At 42.8% G+C, this 20,585-nt stretch overlaps 1 protein-coding gene across 4 annotated transcripts in view; it reads right to left on the reverse strand.

The window, feature by feature from the left end:
* GRIN2B (glutamate ionotropic receptor NMDA type subunit 2B) overlaps positions 1 to 20,585 on the reverse strand; it is a 240,919-nt gene that overhangs the window by 181,012 nt on the left and 39,322 nt on the right. For all 4 annotated transcript variants that reach the window (XM_019292611.3, XM_039570737.1, XM_039570738.1 and 1 more), the window contains exon 3: positions 8,017 to 8,445. In XM_019292611.3, the coding sequence (XP_019148156.1) occupies positions 8,017 to 8,427 (411 nt within the window). In that variant the 5' untranslated portion in view covers positions 8,428 to 8,445. The remainder of the gene's footprint in view (positions 1 to 8,016; positions 8,446 to 20,585) is intronic.

Consider the following 20,585-nt stretch of genomic DNA (forward strand, 5'->3'; position numbering starts at 1 on the left):
TCCTTGATACACATATATATCATTTATTATTATCATTTAATGTATCATAATACATCATTTAATGTATTTCCCTAACTTTATCCTGTCATTCTTACTTCTGTTTCTGGCAGCTACACTAAGCATTTTTTTTCTCTAGTCTACCTTTATTCATTGAGTATATAAATCGCATCCTGACTCATTGTTCAGCCAATCTACACTACGCACATACAGCTGTTTCGCTCTTTCTTCATATATCAACTGCTCCAGACCATTAACAGAGTCACAGACTACAACTGTGTCTTCTTCTGTACCCTGTTTCTTCCCAGCCTGTGTATATGTAATTCCCTTAGCTTTCTTCATAACCCATCCCCTCCAAATTTGGCTAATGAGGCAAATAAAAGGCAAAGAGAATAAGAGATTCCCTGGAAAGAATCGTTTCTCTCTGTCCTGCAGTTACTGGGGAATGACATGCAGATCTAAAGCAGCAGCATTGGGCAATTTCACAGTCCGTGTTTTCAATTTCATTTTGAGGCCAGTTTAGGGTAGGGACAAATTTGAGTGTAATTAATTTAGATTTTGTGAGACAAGTTACTGCTTGGGGTTGTAATAAAGGACTGCCTGTCCAGATTGAAGAAACTAATCTCCTTGTCCGGCTGGGGATGGCACAAATTGATTTAAGACCTTTTTGTTGGCTTTTTTTGTTTTGAAGAAAGGGGTTGAGATAAAGATTATAAATAACTATTGGTCAGAGCTCATCAAGCTTCCAGATTTTCTTTAGGTAAGTGCTTACAGATTTAGAGATCTACCTAAATATCATTAGTGTGAAAATCAAGGTTAGAAATCTATCAAGAAAGAGCTTTTTCACAGATGCCCAGGTCCAAGCTGGGTGGAAATCAACATTTTCCTCACAGACACTTCAACAGTTCTATTTCAGGTAGACAGTGGCAACATCGCATTTAAGCAAGAGTAATGACAAGGTTAATTCACCTTCTCTTTACCTCACGTGGGTTGCAGAAGTTGCGTGCAGAGCTAGGGAAGGAAAGGTCTTCTGTCCCTCAAAAGAAAACATCACTATAACAACAGAAGAAAACTAACACTCTGTACTCCTGAAGGAAAAATCCTATGACCCGAAACAAAACAGCTTATAAATAGCTGCAGAAGGCTGATGCAAAGGAATCAGACTTCACTTTTGCTTTACATTTGTTGCCTGAGACAACTTCTGCTAAAGGAAGGCACCCACACCTCTGTGTGGCCATCCTCTCCCTCAGCACTGCTTCTGCCCAGAAGCGTCCCAGGGCACCTTAGCAGGGCATGAGTCTCACCAGGGTACCAGGTTTTCTCCTTCCCAATTCTGTGACAGTCAAACTCAGGTAAACACCTTCAAGCATCAGGTGTCCAAGGCTCAGGGCAAATACAAAGTGCATCCAGTATAAATTATTAGGAGGGAAAAAGTGACAGGGATATTTCATGGAAATTTACACTTCCATAAGAATTTTATTTTTTTTGTTTTTTTAAAGAAGCTTTCTTGTTGCTTTTAAGAGATAAAAAAAAAAAAAAAAGGAATCAACTCCACATTTTTTTCCTGTGACTCTTGAAAACAATACCCCAGAAAAAATACTTGAAATGGAGTTCCTCCCAAGAAAATTGGAGATGAAGTAGAGGAAAGCTTTAAAAATTAAAAAAAAAAACAAAACAAAACACCCCAACACAATTTTAATGGATATTTAATAAAAGAAATTATACATTTTTTTGAAAAGTCATATTTTCATTGAAATAGTACTAATGAGAGTACTTGAGCTCTTGTTTAAAAAATGTGAGTTCACATTGAAGGATTTCATGGCCCTGGGGAGAGGTTAAAGCTCTAAAAGTTCATGTCGCGGTTTCCTAATATCTGAGGGTTCTTAAGTGCTGTAATTTATTTGTAAAGTAAAAAAATAGTGCTAGGGAAATTCTCAGGTGTTAAACTTCACAAAAATATGCTGCCTATATTCCTTTTCTTTACATGAATAAAAGAAAATGTTATTTTGTATGGGTTAATTAGACACAGATGTAAACATAAATTACAGACCCACCTGGCTTCTTATTACATGTGTATACAAGGGAAAAACAACACTGGCATACAATACTGGCTTTTATTGCCTATGTCTCTGTGACTTACCTTTTATTCTCCTTCCCCAACCTTTGCAGCAGACTCGTAATTTGAGGACACATGATATTTGGTTCATTATTTGTGAGCTACAGGGAGCATTATTTTGGCAGCAGAAGGAAACAGAGTACCAAAAGCAAAAGAAGTATATTAATCACATCCGTAATAAAATTATTAAGAGCTTGAAGGGAAACTGCTGATTTCTTTTTTATTTTTTTAAATCAAACTCATCTTTGCTAATCATTAGATTAGTTTAAGAAACATTTAAACTATTACTATCATCAAATGCAGTTTCAGAGAAATGAAAACACTTTGTGAAATTACATGAACTGCATATAAATTTGTTTGGAGGGAAAAAAGGGATAGAAATCTTTCAATGTCTGCAGACCAAAATGTGCCTTTTTCCCCCTTCTAAGCAGCATCTTGTTTGGAATTTATTTTACTTCAATTCATATAATCCATTCAAAGGGAACTTTATCTTTTTTTCTTTTCCTTTTTTTTTTTCCCACTGAATTTCCTTCACACAAGGGCTTGAAAAATTTCAGATGTCATCCGTAATGGAAATGAAACAAATTTGCACCCAAAAAATGAGGTTTTCATTCCCCATGCATCCCTATTACTTAACCTTTGAAAACCTGAGTGTGAAAGTGCTTTCCTTTTAATTACAGATGTTCTGCTTTTAGCAGCACTGTCCCAGTGTCTTTGACTTTGTCCTGGTTTCAGTGCTTATCTAGGTGCTCAGCTTATCCAACTCGTTTTGGCTTCCCTGTACCTGCAGCATCACTTTGCTGCACTCTGGCCAACAGCTACTCTCCTTCCCTGGTGCTTTACCCTCACTGTCCAACTTCGGACTTGCTCCTCACCCAAAGACCAAAGAAATGACTGCTGCAGCAGCATGGCCCAAACATGGAGTGATCACAGCAACCTTTGGCATTGAAAGAGAGAGACAATGTGTCTTGGAAGTTTTACAGAAAACAAAAATAAAGGGATTTATGAAGTGGGGATAAAAAGGCAGAGGAAAATATTACGGCTTTAGAATAAACGGAAAAAAACAACAAGGCAGTGGAGAGAGTCAGAGAAAAGCCAGCTCCACACTGTATGAAAAAAAAGGAGGGAGAATCTGGCCTAGAACAGATCACAAATTTTAAATTTCAGGTTAGTTTTATGCAGCTTTTATACAAATTGTATTACTGGCACGGCCCAGTGAAAGATCACTCTTCCCTACCGTTTCATTTCCATCAGCATACTGCATGTATCCCTGTGTGGGCAAGCCCTGGAGAAAATAGCAAGGGATACAGAGACACAGAAGACTGATTTTCACCTGGGAAAACATAACCATCCTCTTCTTCCAATACTTTTTTCCTCTTCTGCCTGTGCACCATTGTGTTACTATAAAGCTGCCCAGGACAAGAAGCTTTGGCAAAATAACGTGACTGTGAAGAAGTAATGAGGAACAGTTCCAGCAAAAGTGATGGCCACCAGCTGTACTGTAAGAGAACCCAAGGCATTTTCTGCTCTTACCTTTTCTGCATTCATTATCACCAAGTTGATTTCTTCTGTTATTTTAAAACAAATAAATAGTCTGTCATTACACAATGGACCAGTCAGCCAAATGGTATGGTCATTTTTTAGGCAAGAAACTAAATCTCTTCCAACACAGTAAGTTTTGTAAATCAGAATAACAATTCACCCTTCTCTTGACATACCTCTGAATGTACATTTGTAAATGTTATTTCCTTTTTTTTTTGTGACTGTTCCTTTACCTTCTACCTCTGAAGAACTGATTTTAGGTCTGGGAAGAATTCATTTTAGGTAATATTGAAAAGAAATGAAGAAAAGCCTAGTCCAGATTTCCAGTTGCAGGTCTGCAACCCAAGGTACTGGTTTGTGTGGTTATCTGAACTGAAGCTTGGTTTGCAGTCTTGAAGGTTTACTTTCACCATCAGTCTCCTAACACAGGGCATCCTCATACAATTTAATTTCTGCTTTCAAAACAATTGGGGAGAAACAAGAAATTATTTTAAGTGCTGGAAGGCCAGCAGATATGCTCTCTGGTCAAAAGTGCATTGCAGTCCTCTAGACAATACAAACTAATGCTTAAAATCACGAAACACAAAGCCGTTCAAAGTCAGATCATTGCAGCAACATCAGGCAAACTGAAGAGACCAGCAAGCTTCCACATCAAAGTTTTTGGACCACAGAAACCTAACACTGTTGGTGGTGCACATTTCTCTCCTCTCCATCTCATCTATTTTGGATTAAACACAGAACACCAGTAATCAATGCTATTCCCTTTCTCATCACAGACCCTGGTGATATGATGCTATTGCCCTCGTCCTTTTCAAGGAATCAGCAGCAAAATAAGGTGCTTTCTGACAGGGCTGAAACAGTGTGAGCACTCTTCTACCCTGTCCCAGAGCTACGGCCTTGCTCATCTGAGCAGAACAAACATGGGGTCTGTCAGACCCCCTCAGCCATCACTCCCAGGCCACCCAGCCCCAACAAAAGGACTGCTGCATTTCACTCCATCTGGTGTCACTGCTGGCATGCTTATCAAACTCAAGGGACTGAACTGGCTATGACAGAACTCTCACTCGGCAAAGTGGCCTCTCCAGAGCTCAAGTGAGGCACATCACGTGTCTCTGCTTCACCGTTCTCCTGGAACTAAACCCAGACCACAGTGTGCACAGATCATCTGGTCACTTTCTTCTTATGCCAGATTAGGCAGAAATTAAATGTAACACTCTGTAACAGGTAAGCAGTGGAATTAGAGACACAAGCACCAAGGAGTAAAAACAGCAAAAACATGTAAATTCCTGTATACTTATTTTTCAGAGGAAAAAGGCAAAACACAGGGAAAACAAAAATATGTAAACATTATTTACAAAATCTAATCAAATGCAATATTTAAGAATGTGAGTTTGAACAAAACAATCAGGAAAAAGAGATGTTCCACTTTCAGCAACATACCTCCACCTGTTATGTCAACCCTAGGGCGGGATTCATGGCATTTAACTGGAGACATCATGAACAAGTTGAGGTACAGCCTTCTTCAGTAATCAGTGAGGAGACACAGGACTGTCCCATGAGCATTTCACTGCACCCTGAATTGAGTGGGGTGAAATGTCCTCAGGTGGTGCCTCCTTTACCACTGATGCCTAGATCTCCAGCTGGTGGGTAGAAAACTTCTAGATGAATATTAACTGAGATAAAGCCAGCTTATAGTGCATATTATACAATATTTCTGTCTTTATATACAGGACAAAAGAAAATTCGGGCTTGAAATCCTATTTTTTTTTTCTTTCTGCCTGCCCTTTTGTGTCTCAATTTACCAGTTGCATAGTACATTACAAAGCCCTTTTTACACATGACCCACATTTCCTAACAGAACACTTATTAAACCCTCGCTGAAGGTGAAACAGAATTTCACATGCTACTTCAGGAAAGGTGGTTTGACTGGGGAGATTTTGTGCATTAAATTCCAGTGAAGAGGGACTTATCTGTCACACCAAGGCATTAGCGGTTTCTAGCATTCCTTAAGTTTGCATTGGCGCTACTGATCACAAATACACGGGGAGCATAACGAAGCTGTAAGTGCAGATCTGAACCTGTGAAATGCTGAGCAAGTTCAATCACAGCTGACTGCTGTGGGCGTTGAGGGGATGCTGAAAGAAGCAAGCCATGCTTGCAGGATCAAACCTCAGCCACACAACTCATCTGCAAAGAATATGACTAAGAGTCACTAAAAGCAAAGCCTCTGTCAAGGCCTTCTGTGGGAAATAAATTGTTTAAGGACTTACCAGGCTGACTTCAGTATTTTTAGTAGAATTTCAGTGTATTTACTCTCTACCATATTTTAATTCAATTCATCAAATAAATATTATCCATTAAAGATTACACACCTGTGGATCAGAAGTTGTAAAGGTCAGCCTTTTCAAATTATGTTTCAAAGAAACCTTGGCCTTTCCTAAAACTGCAGATCTTTGTACATAACCTGCAAACCTCCTGTCTGCAAAACCAAAAAAAAAAAAAAAAAAGGAGTTTGGTAAAACAGAAGTCTCCATTCATAAGGCTTTCACCTTTCAGCTCCCTGTGGGCTGCCTGCCTGCCAGAACGCTCTTTAGAAGAAAGCCGGTGGGGTACACAGGGCAGTGGCAGGAGATGCTGCCTTCCCAAGGAGAGACTAGGGACAGGTAGAAAGAAAAACCTTTTCAAAGTTCAATAGGCCAAACTTCTCTTTGAATTACAGCAGCGTAAATCTGATCTAATCCTGCCAAAAGCAACGGGGTTATGCTGGATTTACACTGCGGGAATCTGAAATCAGAATTTGGCCTGCCATGTTCAAAGTCACAAGGACCTTTTCCCAGTGTTCAGGAGGTCTTGTGTCAGTAACTCTTACACTTGTCAAAAGATGTAAAATGTCACCCCAAGTGTGAAATGCAGCACTTGAGCACTGCTTCCAACTCTCTTTTGCACAGACATAGATAAACATGCAACACAGCAGGCAGGAGATCATCAAGATGCTGCATTGCTGCCTGCCTGGCCTCCAAGGCAGAAAAGCTTCACTGTGAGTGGAATGGGTGACTTCAGCACATGCGCAACTGTTCAAGGAGTGAGAGAAAAAAGGCCCATGATTATTCAGTGACTATTTCAGTTTAAAGGCCGACACAAGAAAATAACTTTGCATACTAACTGTGTGTTATTTGGCAACTGAGCAGTTAGTCAAAGAATCAGAAAATAATTTGTTAGCACCTTCAATACCCTGCACTGGATTATTTACTTGCAAGGTAAATAAAACAGAATGTGCCTGGATTTCTCATCTCACTAGATCTCTTTCTGAGGAAAAGCTGCTATAGTGACCAGGTCAATTCTCACCCTTCATTCAGTTAGCCCTAATTCTGCCTAGTTAAATGTCTCAGATCCACTTCAGAGCCATCTGTAAAAGAAAAAGGCTGTCAGCTTGTGTCCCTGTTTACTTCTTTGGGATGCACAAAGAATGGTCAATGGTCTCAATAAAAGCCTTGGCCCAAGCCTGCAAGGCAAGGGACAGCCAGCTCCTCTCACATGTTCCCACTGGCCAACAGTAGCCCCGAGGCCACTGTTAGCCACACGGTCTGGCCAAATGCACACTCAGGTGTGAATTGCTGCACATCCTGTTCCTGAAGGTGGAAAGATGCTACTCCCTCTCTGCATCTTGCCCTGTTCAAAAGCAGTAGCAGGATGGCTTGTTTGTGTAGTACTTCCTCAGAAGACTGGCTAGGGCCTGGGAAAACAATGAAATGTCTGTGATATGAAGGAATAAAGTAGTGCAGTGGAAAAAAGAAAGATTTAGCTTGACTGGTTCAGACTGGTTAGTCACTTTAGCTAACACCTATTTAACTTCAGGAGCTAATGAACACTTTATAGAGAGGATGGCTTTATTAAAGATTCAATTATATTCCAATTAAGATGTAAGAGCTGCATTAAGCATCCCTGAAAATACCACAATGTCCTCCAGCTACATGCAGGAAAATCCAAGGCTATGATCCCTGGCTCTTCTAAGGTAAAATACAGGCAAAAATAAAACCTTAAAAAAAATTACAATTGTCAGGGGCTCTTCACCCTTCCTAAGGAAGAAGAAAAGGGCTGATTCTTTTGCAGGTTTCTTCTACTTGCTTCTTTTCCTCCTCAGTTTTTCTCTGTTGCAGGTAATTCCACATGATTAATAGGCTCTTCTCGGTAGTGCTACACACAGATAGCTCTTTTAATCTGTCTTTGAATCTGAAGCTGTCTAATCCCCCAAGCCTTTGGCCCCATGAGACACCACCTGAGGATCACAGAATAAGATACTTCTCTTTGTTTTAAGTTTGGAGCCACAGGTCTGCAATAGAAGGAAGCTCATTTAAATTTACCTTATCTGCCATGATCATAGAGGAGCCTCCATGGATGCCCAGGATGGGAGTGAGGGTCTGGGCAGAGATGAAGTCCAGGATCTGGGCAATGGCTTCCTGGTCTGTGTCATCAGCGAATACCACCCCTTGAATCTTCCGGTCTGACATGAGGTCACAGATGCGGGTGATGATGCTCTTGGGATCTGTTTCATTCATGGCCACCAGCTCCACCCGAGGCACCACTGAGAGGTGGTGGAAGTCATCTTTCTCGTGGGCATCTTTGATGGCCACTTCGTCTGAGGTCCCCACCAAGATGACTGCAATGCCAATGCTCGGGTGGCTTTTCTGGGCATGGGCCCCGCTCCCTGTTGTTGCGAGGACTGCCAGCACCAGCCAAAACCTTGGAGAGTAGCACTCCACCCTGGGCCTCATCTTCAGCTCTTACACTCCCTGAGCGAGGAAGAGAGAAAGGAAAGGGGGAAAGCAAAACAAAGTGATTAATTGACAAGTCAATCATGCACTCAGCCTTCAAGGAAGATGCATTGATCTTCCTCAGCCACTAGCTCTCCTCCCAACAATCCTTCTAGTCTGACGCCTAGCCCTTTGGCTACATTCAGGTGGTCTATTGTTGTTGGGGGGTCAGACCAGTCCAGCCCCTACTTCAGAGTCTGGAATCACTTTAGAGAACAGCTGTCAGCAGAAGATGGGATCGTGTCATTTCTCAGGTCCCATGTCACTCTGAGACCCAAGTCAAAAGTGATAGAGAATGGTTCTTTGACAGCTGATCCGCTGTCTTTGTGAAATTAATTGCGTATGTCAAGCCCATGTCTGAGTGCTTACCCTCAACACAAAGGAATGACTGGTGCTTGTGATCAGTTTGGACTTGTGCTGGAGGTATAGGCAGGGAGACTGAGGAGACCAGGCAGATAAGGACTCCCTTTTCCTTTCTCAGCACAGTCCCTCCAGAGCAAAGTGAGGACAAATGGGCAAGGTCATCGGATGTACACGTATGTGCGTATCCATTGCGCACAACCTTCGTACCATCACCAGGACACACACAGCTCCCGTGTGTAGCACAGCCATATGCTTCCCACCGATACCAGATTCTTTTTTTTCTTTTAAAAGCCAGGAATACAAAATTTCCCAGCAGTCATGGTCAAAACCGGATCAGGACCCTCCAAGTCCATCTGACAGCTATGTTTGCACGGAAGTAGAAATGCCAACAGAGCTTACAATGGTTCACCCTCAGCTACTACAGCCAGGCACGTTACATCAATCTTCTCCCTGAGCATGTCCACTATATTTTGTAATCACATCAGTAGAAATGGAAAAACCTGATGAGGTCATCTCTCTAGCCCGTGCCTGAGTGGGACATGTCCCTGCAGGACTGTTCCTCGCTCTTTCTTGAGTTGCACTTTAATAATAGTTCACATTTCCACAGCACTTTTCATCTTCAAGGCACTCTACAAACACTAATGAACTAATTCTTACAGCACCTATGCAGTGTAAATATCAGAGACAAGACAGCAGTGTTCCGCCCATCTGCCCACCACCCCTGTGGGAGGTAGCACTGCTCAGTGTGCCCACCCAGGGCCACACTGATGTCCCAAGGAGATTTCAGGCATTTCAAACTAAAGAAGACTTTCCCTCAACACAACAGGTTCTGCTCAGCTACTCGTGCCCATAATTATGTTCTTCAGCACAGGCACATTTGAAATAAATACACCAGCCCTGAGCTTCTTTGTGCTACACCTCTGGTCCTGGGTGTCCAAGAATGGGACCCTTCCATACTGTTCATTGCTACACACGCCTCTATCAAATGAACAGAAAGTCACAGCAACAGGGACAATGCTGGCAAAACTTTGTGGAAGCAGGAAGTCCACAAAAGAACCCTTGCTGACACCAGCCACCCACAGGGAAAAGGCCCAAGAAGCCCCATCTTGCCCTGCCCAGGAGAACACACAGGCTCAACACCTGCTCCCTCATTGTCATTCTAAGCAGAGAGAATGTATCCTGCATTGATATTACCACATAAATAAGCAGATAATAAAATAGATAATAAATATGCACTGGAGAAACCAAATCCACTTAAGAAGCTGAAAGGACTGCGGGTGTGAAGCACCAATCGATTCTAAACTCTCTGAAGGATTCACTTTCTGAGAGATGCTCACAAGGAGAACCAAGAGACTTTGAGAGTTTGGCAAAATGAACAGTTAACTTCATTCCAGTATGACTGTTATCCTCCAATTACGAGTCCCTAAATTAGATTCCTTCACAGTGAAATGCAGTCCCCATTTCTGCAATGCTTTATTAACTTTAATGCACTCTCTACACTCTCTGTCTCTCACTCTCTTGCTCACTCACTTAAATGCTATATTTGTTCTCTTAAAATATGTCTCCTGTGGTCCCTCTGTATCGACTCATACAGTATATTACACTTGGCTAGGCAATGGCTAGTTGTGATGCCCAGGGAGGAGAGTGTAGGTTTTCCCCAGCCCCTTTCCCACTAGGAATACTTTACAGGGCCTTTCAACCCAGGGCTTGGATAGCATTCATGCAGGAGCTATAAAGGTAGTCATGGAAGCTGTCAGCCTTCACACCCAAGCACATGCTTCTCCCAGTGGGAAAAATGGCCAACAAGAAACCCATTCCCTTCTCTTCATTTGCATCAAAGCCAGTAAATCTCTAGCATCTACATCCAAGCAGGAGAAGAGAGCCCAGATCCTGAAGAGCACATAGGTGCCATCTGTTGGGTGTCTGTGCCCCACTCGGGCAGATTTTTCTATTCAACACAAGATTGAGTTATCTGAACAGTGCCAGATCCTCAGGCTTTGGCCAGATATGCAGGGAGCAGCCAGGGCTAGGAAGTAGGTAATACAAAGAGGAGGTTGTCTGGGTCTCAGTAGCCAACCCGCAATCTCCAATTTGGATCCTCAGCCATAAGCCCTCTCTGGATCAGGCAGAGCAATGCATAGGTAACCTGTGTTGTACCAACCAAGACACCTCTCCATCTCTCGCTCATACATAACGTGTCTGTCATGCTTGCTATGTCTTTCAGGTGCTCCATGGGCAGTCTGTGTGCCAGACAGCAGTGTTCTTCAGAGGGAATAGCAGGTACCAGGTCCCGTCGTAGGATGGCAGCTGGGGATGTGATAAGGCAGGAGAACATCAACAAATCATACCCAACCCAGGGCTGAGTGTGGTTTTCACCATTCAGGTCCCACAAGGCAGCGTAGGGGTGAGCTGCTCAAAGACTGAAACAGGAGTGCTCATGGTGTTACAATCCCTTCCCTCCTTGGGGCTCCACTCATGTTCACATCAGTAGCCACTCTTCACACACCCGCTCACATGCATGTGCTGGCTGTTAGAGAAAGGGACAGACATCCCAACACCAACCTCACCTCGTGTTCCTCCTCTGGTCTGGCTCACTGCAGGCCCCTTTTGAATGTGTGCTAGTAGAGACAAGGTGGGGTGAACCACCACAGACTTATTATCAGACTAAGGGGAGCCCAGAACTATTGTGAAAATGTGTTTCTGCATACAGAGCAAGAAGCTTTGTCCATAATTCCTACAGTGTTCAAGTGCAAACATTCGAGGTACTCAATCAAGAAAGCACTGGAGGCAGCACATGGACCTCTTTCTAAGTGTGTTCTTGTTTCCAGTGAAAAAGGGGAATGGAGAAATTCACACACAAAGAAATTCATAAGCACCTGACAAGGCTGCAGCTGTAAAACAGGGCATTTACCCTTTGTTGTTTCAAGAAATTCTAATAATTTTACAATATAATTTCACCAGTCAAGAATGATTATAAAAACATGCAAGTATATTTTATTACCAAGTATTTTACATGAGCAGGATTTTCCCTTAGAGGTGGTGTGGGGCAACACGGTGTTGGAAGTATTTTCTGTGATTTTGGCACTCCAAAACAATTTAGTAAATCCCAAACTCCAGACTGGTGTGTAAAATCCTTTACACAAAACTGCACACTATTATATTGTCTCTTACTCCCTAGAAAATAATATATGGGAGGGCCATTAGATGAAGTGGTTTTACAGACATATCTATATTTAGGTATAAACATGCCAGTAAAATCATTATACCTCTATAATCTTATTTTACTTACCAATAAAACATATCCACCACTGTAGAGGAATGCAGCATCTACTCACTGCAGAGCAATGTTACACAATCACTTTCAAAATGGGAAGTGAAAGCTAACTTCTCCAATTGAAAATGCATGAGGAATGTAGGTAGTCAGACAGTAATTATTCCAATTGGAATTTAGCCAGGACCAAAGGTTAGATTGCTTAAAAATATCATGAGAACCTTACTTGACACTGCACTTTTACGTGGATCAGACCTAAGATAAGTATTAATAGAAAATTATTAGGCTGCACAGGCAAAATACAGCTCAGCATTAAGAGATATTTCCGGATGATATTTCAAAATACAGAAAGTACACAAATAGGTCACTGTGCATTCAACCAGGCTAACTGTAAACAGACTACTACTCCGGCAGTGTACAGCAAAGCCAGGCAATCTTCAGGTCAGAGAAGGAAACTGAGGCAGAACAAAGGCTGGTCACAGGTTTTTGGGGGTAGTTCTGTTGTGTGCTGACACTGGTCCTGCTGCAGTCATGCCATCTAGGTACTCTTGCACAATACCCTCTTGGAAGGGTGTTTGCAGGCTCCCCTAAATCCAATCTCCAAGCTCAAGACAGCAAGAGGAAAGGAAGTCATGTAATACTGCAGTTCCAGACAAAAAGCTGTCTTGAAGGCAGCTTTCCTAATTAAGAGGAAGACAATGCTTGGGACAGGAGGCTGAACCATGCCCAAAACCACCAGCAAAGGGAACTTCACAGGAATATTGGCTCCATATGGGAGAATGAAAAGCCTAGCTCCAGCTTCCCCCTCCTATGCTTCATTGGAGAGCCACAAGGAAGTTCCTATCCCACTGTTTTTTGGGCTTTGCTTAGACTTCAGGCCACAGAATCTGAATTCAACAGCAAATTTTGTATCTGCACCAGCTGCAATTCTAATTCCCAGCCTTACTCTCATCACCAGCCCAATTCCAGGCCTCACCACTATCACCACCTCAGTCCCATTACTACCTAAAGACAGACGTCCTGCCAGACCCACTGTGAGACATCAGCACTACCCTTTGGTATTTGCTCACCTTTGACAGCATCTTAATTCACACTGCCTTCATTCCTCTAACAGCTTGAACAGTATCAGACAATGAATCCAAAAGCAATCCTTCTGTTTCAGGATCTAGTTGGAAGTAGGAAGAAGTCCATCTCACCTGGGAAATACTTTACAAACCTCGAAGGTGCTTTGGGCCTGGTATCCAACATACCACCAGAGAACAAGTGCACCAGAAGAAGCTGTAGGGAAGTCAGCATTGCACTAGATGGCTACTGGGCTGTCACACAAGGAAATACAAGTATGTCCAGATCAAAGAGGAACACTATTTCTGTATTTACCAATGACAGATGACTGGTGACTTTTTGATCCCTTTGTCTACTACCTGCCTTATGGGCAAACTGGAGGAGCTAAGAAGACCCATGGAAAAAAAAAAAAAGAGGGAGGACAGACTGGAACCTCATCAACTGCTAGTCCTAAGAGCTGGGGTTTAAAGCTATAAATCACACCAAAATTTACACCTAAGCTTCTCCAACTCTCTGATTTTTGACGACCCAATTTCAGCTTAGGACTTGCTCCCAATCTCATGGTTACTCTGCAGTGTACACATGCTGCATATTGTATACCTCTGAAGAAGCATTCCTCTTTTCCTAACACTGTTTTAACAATTGCCCTACCATACCTTCAGCCCAGGCTATTTGTACATTGACAACTCTTGTGCTGCTGTTTCCCGTATTACTGCTTACCACGTAGGTGACATAAGTGCCCATAAATCTTCTTCTGGCTCACAGCCCTATTGTTCCAGGAATTTTGTCAACAGACACAAAGAAAAGGAGGATGGATCTGGGGCACGATAGATGTGTCTTGAAAAGTGCCTGCACACTTCAGGTGCTGATAAACAGAATGAATGATGCTGCAGGAAAATCTCCATACATTCAGAGCAGAAAGATGGCAGAGACTACAGACAATGGAAAATGCCATACACAGTGGTGAATGCAACAATCCAGCACCTGGACCAAAAGGGTTTATTGTGGTGACCCTCAGTAAACAGCCCCCCAAGGGCATTTCAGTAGTTTGAGATGAAAACTGGTATGGTTTAGTTTATTTTAACTAGCCTTGAACATCACTTATATTATCATTCTCAGCTATAAATGCTCCTATGACAGTGGCAGAAACATTTCTCCAAGGCCTTTTGGGCAGGTCTTCTTTCTGTTCTTCACAATCACTCCCTCTCCAGTATGCACCTTTGTCCATACCTGTAATGTCCCACAGATCCATTTCTATCTAACATACAAAATGTTTCCAATTTTCCCTTATTTCTCCCAAGTCAGCCTTGTTCTTTTGGGGAAGGCATCACACACCCCCAGACAAAGCCTTCAAAGACCTTGGAGCTCTCTCATTACCTCACTGTTAGCTCTCTTTCCATAGACACTGAGTGGAAAGTAGCACATGTGTTTACTTCTATTCTCTGTTTATTTTCTTCAAAGCTTTTCTTTCTTTATAAAACTACATACAAACTCCTTCCTGACTTGGGCAGTGTCAGATACATCAGAGGCTAGTTTGCCTCCATCTATTGAACAGGTGTAATCCAAGAATAAGGTGACAAAGTGCTTCCACGTCTCTACCCCATGCAAAAGAGAAGAGCAATTCTCTCCCTGCACTTAAGGCAGTACAAAAAATGCTTTGATCATCAATTAGACCCATATCATTCCCAACAGATGAAGAACTATGTCTCATTATTGTAAGCTTGCCCAAGGGTAAGTTCCCAGTGTCCTTCCCACTTCCTCTCACCCACATATTTTACATATCACGGGTGATAGCTGATACGGCCACAGCCTGCAAGCTTCTGTTGAGACCAACACCAAATGATTCATAGAAATCAAAAATTAAAATCCTCTGCTTAATAGTCTTGCCCTTCCTCCAGTCACTTCAGGATTACTGTCTACAGCACCTGCTTTAGCACACTACCTGCTCTGAAACAACTCAAACAGTAAGATTACCACTGCTAGGAGATGGCTCACATTTTGAAACATTTCCCTAAACTCAGCCTAAATTTCCCCTTTGCTCAGCTATCCTGTAACTTTAATAATATCTCCTTCATTCAGCCTAAATCATTTCTACGTCTTAACTCACCGTTTCCACCGTGAAAATGTTTGTAGGTTGTTATCTGATCGCCCCTTGAGACTTCGCTCTGCTGCAGCAAAAGTTCAGCTGTGTTTATTGCTCCTCATAATTTGAGTCCCCTTGGATCCTCATCAGGATGAGCGAGGGAGAATGAAGGAAATGGCTGGGCGAGGGAGCAAAGGAGCGGGTCTGACCTGCTTACCCAGACTGGCACACACGTGCAGAGCTGCAGGACTCAGTGTCACACACACAAAAGCCATTAAGAGAGACAGCAGGTCAGTCTGGCATTGCCCAGTGCCAACTTCTAAATGCCAGAGCAGAGAGGCTTGGCACAGCCACCCCTCTCTGCAAGCCTGGCTTGCAGAGCCAGGCTAGAGCCACTATTCCCCTGCCAGGATCTCACCCTCCCCCCAGCATCCCGCTTAGAGAAGTTTAGAGGGTTGAGACAGGTCCTCCCTGCCAGAGACTGAAATATCCTCACCACCTGGAGGGTTCAGTTGCCACAGCTGTCACTCCATGCATGCGTATGCTCCACTTGAAACAAGGGCTTTCAAAGCTTACGAGGCATAAACCATTTCCTACGTGCAACTGTTGTCTGCCCCACCTCAGAACTGGATCTGGGCTCAGAGGAGACCACCCAAATCAAGGGACATGCTGCTGCATGTGAGGCCCCTCGACAGGATTTCAGCAGGGTTGAAAGCAGCTTTGCCTCCTGAAGTGCAAGACTCAGTTTAAACAGGCAGCAGAATGCTGCACAGAGCAACACCAGGTTTGCCTCTTAAATAGAACTGAAACCCTTTGAAAAGACATTGGACAATTCCTTCCTTCCTTTCTTAATTCTCCACTTCCAGTTTTCATTTCCAAGCAGGAATCAACAGCACAGTAATAACATGAGGATATTAAAGACCGCAATTTCTAAAAGCTAGGGATTTACATACCTCCGATCCATTAATAACCATGAGAAACAGACGTTTAACTTCACTTGGATGGTTTGGAAAAGCACATCCATGGCATTTCTCATTATTTGATGTATTAATTTGAGGTTTTCCATTCAACTTTAATCAACTCTGCATTTTGTGCATTGACACATTGATACATTGAATTTCAAAATTTAAAAAACAAGGCGAATTTTCATTTCCAAGAGTGGAAGGACTTTCCCATTTCCCAGACTCTCTCATGCACCTCACTCAGTACCTGCTCATTCCCTGCATCATTTCCTTAAAGGAAAAACACAGAGCAGGTAAACAGAGTCTGCACTGGCTCTTGATGGCAGCTGCCAAATTCCACACTAGTGCCGACATCCCCATTGGTTACTCGAAGTCTCACATCAAGAGACAGTGTTAAATTATTTGGATGCCAGATGTAAACAGTGTAAAAGCCAATTCAGAACTGTTTTTTAAAACATACCATAAGTGGGAAAGAAAATATTCTTTTTTTAGGCCAAAATTGAGTGATTCCTTCTTCTACAAGGCTGAGAATCTAGAAAGGGCATCTGAGTCAGAGGGAGACAGCCCCAAACTAAACTTGCACTTTGGACACAGTCATCCTGTTTGCTGCCTATCTTCTCATATATAATGTATGACATGGGATACAGTATTAAAACATAGAGCTGCCTATCCCTTAAGAAAGATCTTCATGGGTGTACATTTCAGTTTTGGAACCCATGCAGCAGGGACAAGCTAGGAGAAAATATGCACCGCCTCTGCACATGATGGTACTGCTATAGCAAATCTTAAACAGCCCTAAAGCAGAGTGCCAGGGTTCACCAGGCCTGATCAGACTCTCATGAAGGTGTTACAGACAGCAGAAATGGCAGAGAAGGTGACTTGATGCCTGAAGCACCACGAGGTGATGAGGACAAAAGAGGTGCTAAGTGGAGGTAGTGGGGTGGAGAGAGATGCATCGTGTGAGCTGGTCCAGGACAAAGCTGCAGTGCTGCAGATGTGGATGGGCCACGTTTCACAATCCCCCAGCATCCCTCAGGAGCTTCATGGCCTCTTGCTCTCCACTGATATGTAGCATTTTGGAAAATGAGGTTTAGTCACCAAGGGACCCAGTGACAATGCCAAAAAACTTTGTTTTGAGTGTCCTTCCTTGTAACTGCCTGTCTGTTGATCCCTCCCTTCTCCTCACTCTGACCCTTGGTAAAGGACTTTCATGTTCCTGTTATCATTACTTATTGAAAAATAAAACTAAGTCTGCCCAGGAGAAATAACAAGGGAAGACAAATGTGTGACACCTAAAAGGGTGCCATTCAAGATATTTGGAGCTGTACACACCCTATCCAGAACCATCCCAAAAAACACTTATCCCTTTAGAAAAACTTGATCTTTACAATAAACACTAAAGCCAGGATAAATGGAGAATTGATAACTGCAAATCAGAAAAATTTTTGGTAGTCTCATTTTTCTTCTCCTTTCCCTCTTTCTTCTTCCGACCCAACACTCTTCCCTTTCCCTAACTTTCTCACTCTGAGTTCAATGACCAGTAAGGCACCAGCCTTCGAGCAGCTGGATACAATATGCTTTCACAGTACATTAGTGCTGTGCACCAGACCATGCTGTGCCTGCAATTGTATGACAGGTCAGGGCCAATTCATCTTAGTGAGACCTTCAATCAACAGTGTCCAGAAAGCTCTCCCGGTTGGAGGAACCTAGCCCAGCAGCCACTGACCTCTCCCTCAGCTCAGCACTCGATCATATTTACAGAGCTGCAGTGACGGAAAGATACACAGGCAAAGCCATGTCTGGACCACAGCTCATCACTAGGTGTTGATGCTTCAGGGACAGGGATGGGAAGACCCAATCCAGTGCAAGCAAACAGACCAGATTTGGCTCAGCTGAATGCCATTTCCATGCATTTTTTCCCTCTGTTGTTTTCTCCAACCTCTCAAATTCATTGATGCCAGCTGCTTCAGCCACCTTTCCCAGTAGCTCATTCAGCTGTTCACTCCTCCTCATGCCAGTGAATGCACACAAGGAGGTACAAGGCCATGCCACCTCCCAGCCCAGCTCCACCACTGACTTCATGAGGGTGCAGTTCAGCTGCCTTGGATCACATCTCATTTTCCTGCTGCTCACATCTGCAGCAGGAAAAAGAAGCATTAGTAGCAAGAATAAGAGATAGCATGACCAGAATGTGACAATTGTCACAAGAGTGAATACCAGTAAATAAAAATCAATGCTATGGACAAAGAGTAGCCCCGACTTACTTATGCTTTAAGATCAGTTTAGTTTTGAAACAATATAAGATGGCTTAGTAAAGAAAAAGTCCAGAATTTCAATATTCCCCATCAACTTCACTCAAGCTACAATGTATTTCCTACTCTACCACCCTTCTCAGCTTTCTCCATCCATCATTTATCTCCAATCCACTTTTTGTTCTTCATGGCACCATTTCTCACTTTAAGAACTGTCATATTTTTGGTCCATCCTTGTTACCTCTTAGCTCACTCGTATTCACACCATTCATTGTCTAGTTTTAAATCTTAAAAGCATGGAGGGAACAAACCACAACAAATGAAGTCTTGTTCTTATCCTTCATATCACCATCTAAAACCAATAAGCATTTTTTAAAAGTATAAATGCCATTTTTTCTTTCTCATCCTTTGCCTTATTCTCCTGATCAAAAAGGTGGAGATGCATCTTCTCTGCTTCAAAGAGTTAGAATGTTTCATTATTTGTGGTATTTAAAGTACTTTTGACTCTCAAGCAATAGAAGCTACAGGAGCTGAGATTATTACTATTGCTTTCCATTGCACTTACCCGAAGGCAGCAATGTCTTCTTGTGAGATCATACCCAACATTACTCACAGGATCCCAAGAGAGTGTATTAAAACCTGTATGTCCAAGATCTTCAGGACAATAAATCCTAGTTTAGCTAGGAGCAGAGAGAAAGGGAATCCTGTAATACCACAAATACTTGGCAGCTGCCAAGCTAATTCCTGATACTCAATATCGACTTTGCCACATTGACTCAAATTGCAAAACACTGCTGATCTGTAGCTTCTGATGAAACATGTTAGCAACTGCAGGTTTGTTAAGCTTATGCTCACAAAAATATCTAAACTCATGACATATTTTACCTAGTCCCAGGCAGCTTCCTTGCTGGCAAGGAAGAGCAAGAGCAATGCGGAGCTTTGGCGAGGGAGGCAGCGCTGCAATGGGTAGCCAGCCTTCAGTGCCTGGGGTGGAGATTTAAAAAACAAGGCAACTTCAAACCAGACCTAGAAAACTCCTATTTCATCAAGAGATCTGCCCTGGGGGTCTGACACAGATCTAGGAGGTTTGGTTCCAGCAGCTCTTGGATAGCAGAAATGTAAAGCCCAGATCCATTTCCATTCGCTTGCAGAAACTCAGCATAGGAGATCTCTTAGGCATGGGTCTCCAAAGTGGAGAGCCTGGATTTAAACTGATCAGGGGTAAGGTGGGCAGACCAGAGTCACCAGGCTTTACAGTATGGACAAAAATTCTTGGGAGCTCCAGTTCACTCCTAAGCAAAATCTGGAAGCCTGGAGACCCCAAGAGTCCTGTCTGGGGCTTCAGGGTCAGAGGTGCCAGAAATCTAGGATTCATAGAGAAGTCCTCACATGTAATTTTGAGGACCCATGCCCTTAGACCAGGCCATGAGTTACAGTGGCCCACAGCTAGAAGCCCTGGGAGCCAGGGGAGGAAATATTGCTGTGACAATTTCACCACAGTTAATTAATCACTCTTACAGGTACCTCTGAACTTGCAGTATCCCAGAATTTGCAGGGGGGGGAGGGAATTTTGACATTAAGTTTGGACTAAAAAAGTTTCTACCTCTGAAGGTACTCCCCCTGCCTGGAAAATCTTCTTGCACCCTGGAGGCTTGTGATTCTGTCAGACTTCACAAACTGCACTGCACTGTGCCTGAGAACCCGAGTGACACCTGGGGAGAATAAAAAGGGTTTCAAGGGGTTCTGGCACCCACAGGGCAGTGGTTGTCATTGACAAATTTACAGGGAGAAACTGCTCTGCTTTAGGGGATTTTTCTGTTGAGCAGGGACAGATATGAAGGCTGGAGTAGTCCTGGAGTCAAGAGAAGAGATGTCCACCCTGACTGAAATTCTTCTTTCAGTTCCCATCATTTCCTGGGTTACACTGCCATAGAGCAATGTTGAAAGACTAATGCATTCCCACTATTTTTACTATTAATTATAAGGTAATAGAATTAATTATAAGGTAAAATAAGGGGATGTGTGTATTTTTTTTATATGCACACACACAGAATATATTTGTTTATATATAAACACAAAGGTTTTATTATTGTTTATTTTTATATAAATTTAAAGGGTACATATGC

This window comes from Corvus cornix, chromosome 1A (assembly GCF_000738735.6).
Source record: "Corvus cornix cornix isolate S_Up_H32 chromosome 1A, ASM73873v5, whole genome shotgun sequence".
NCBI lineage: Eukaryota > Metazoa > Chordata > Aves > Passeriformes > Corvidae > Corvus > Corvus cornix.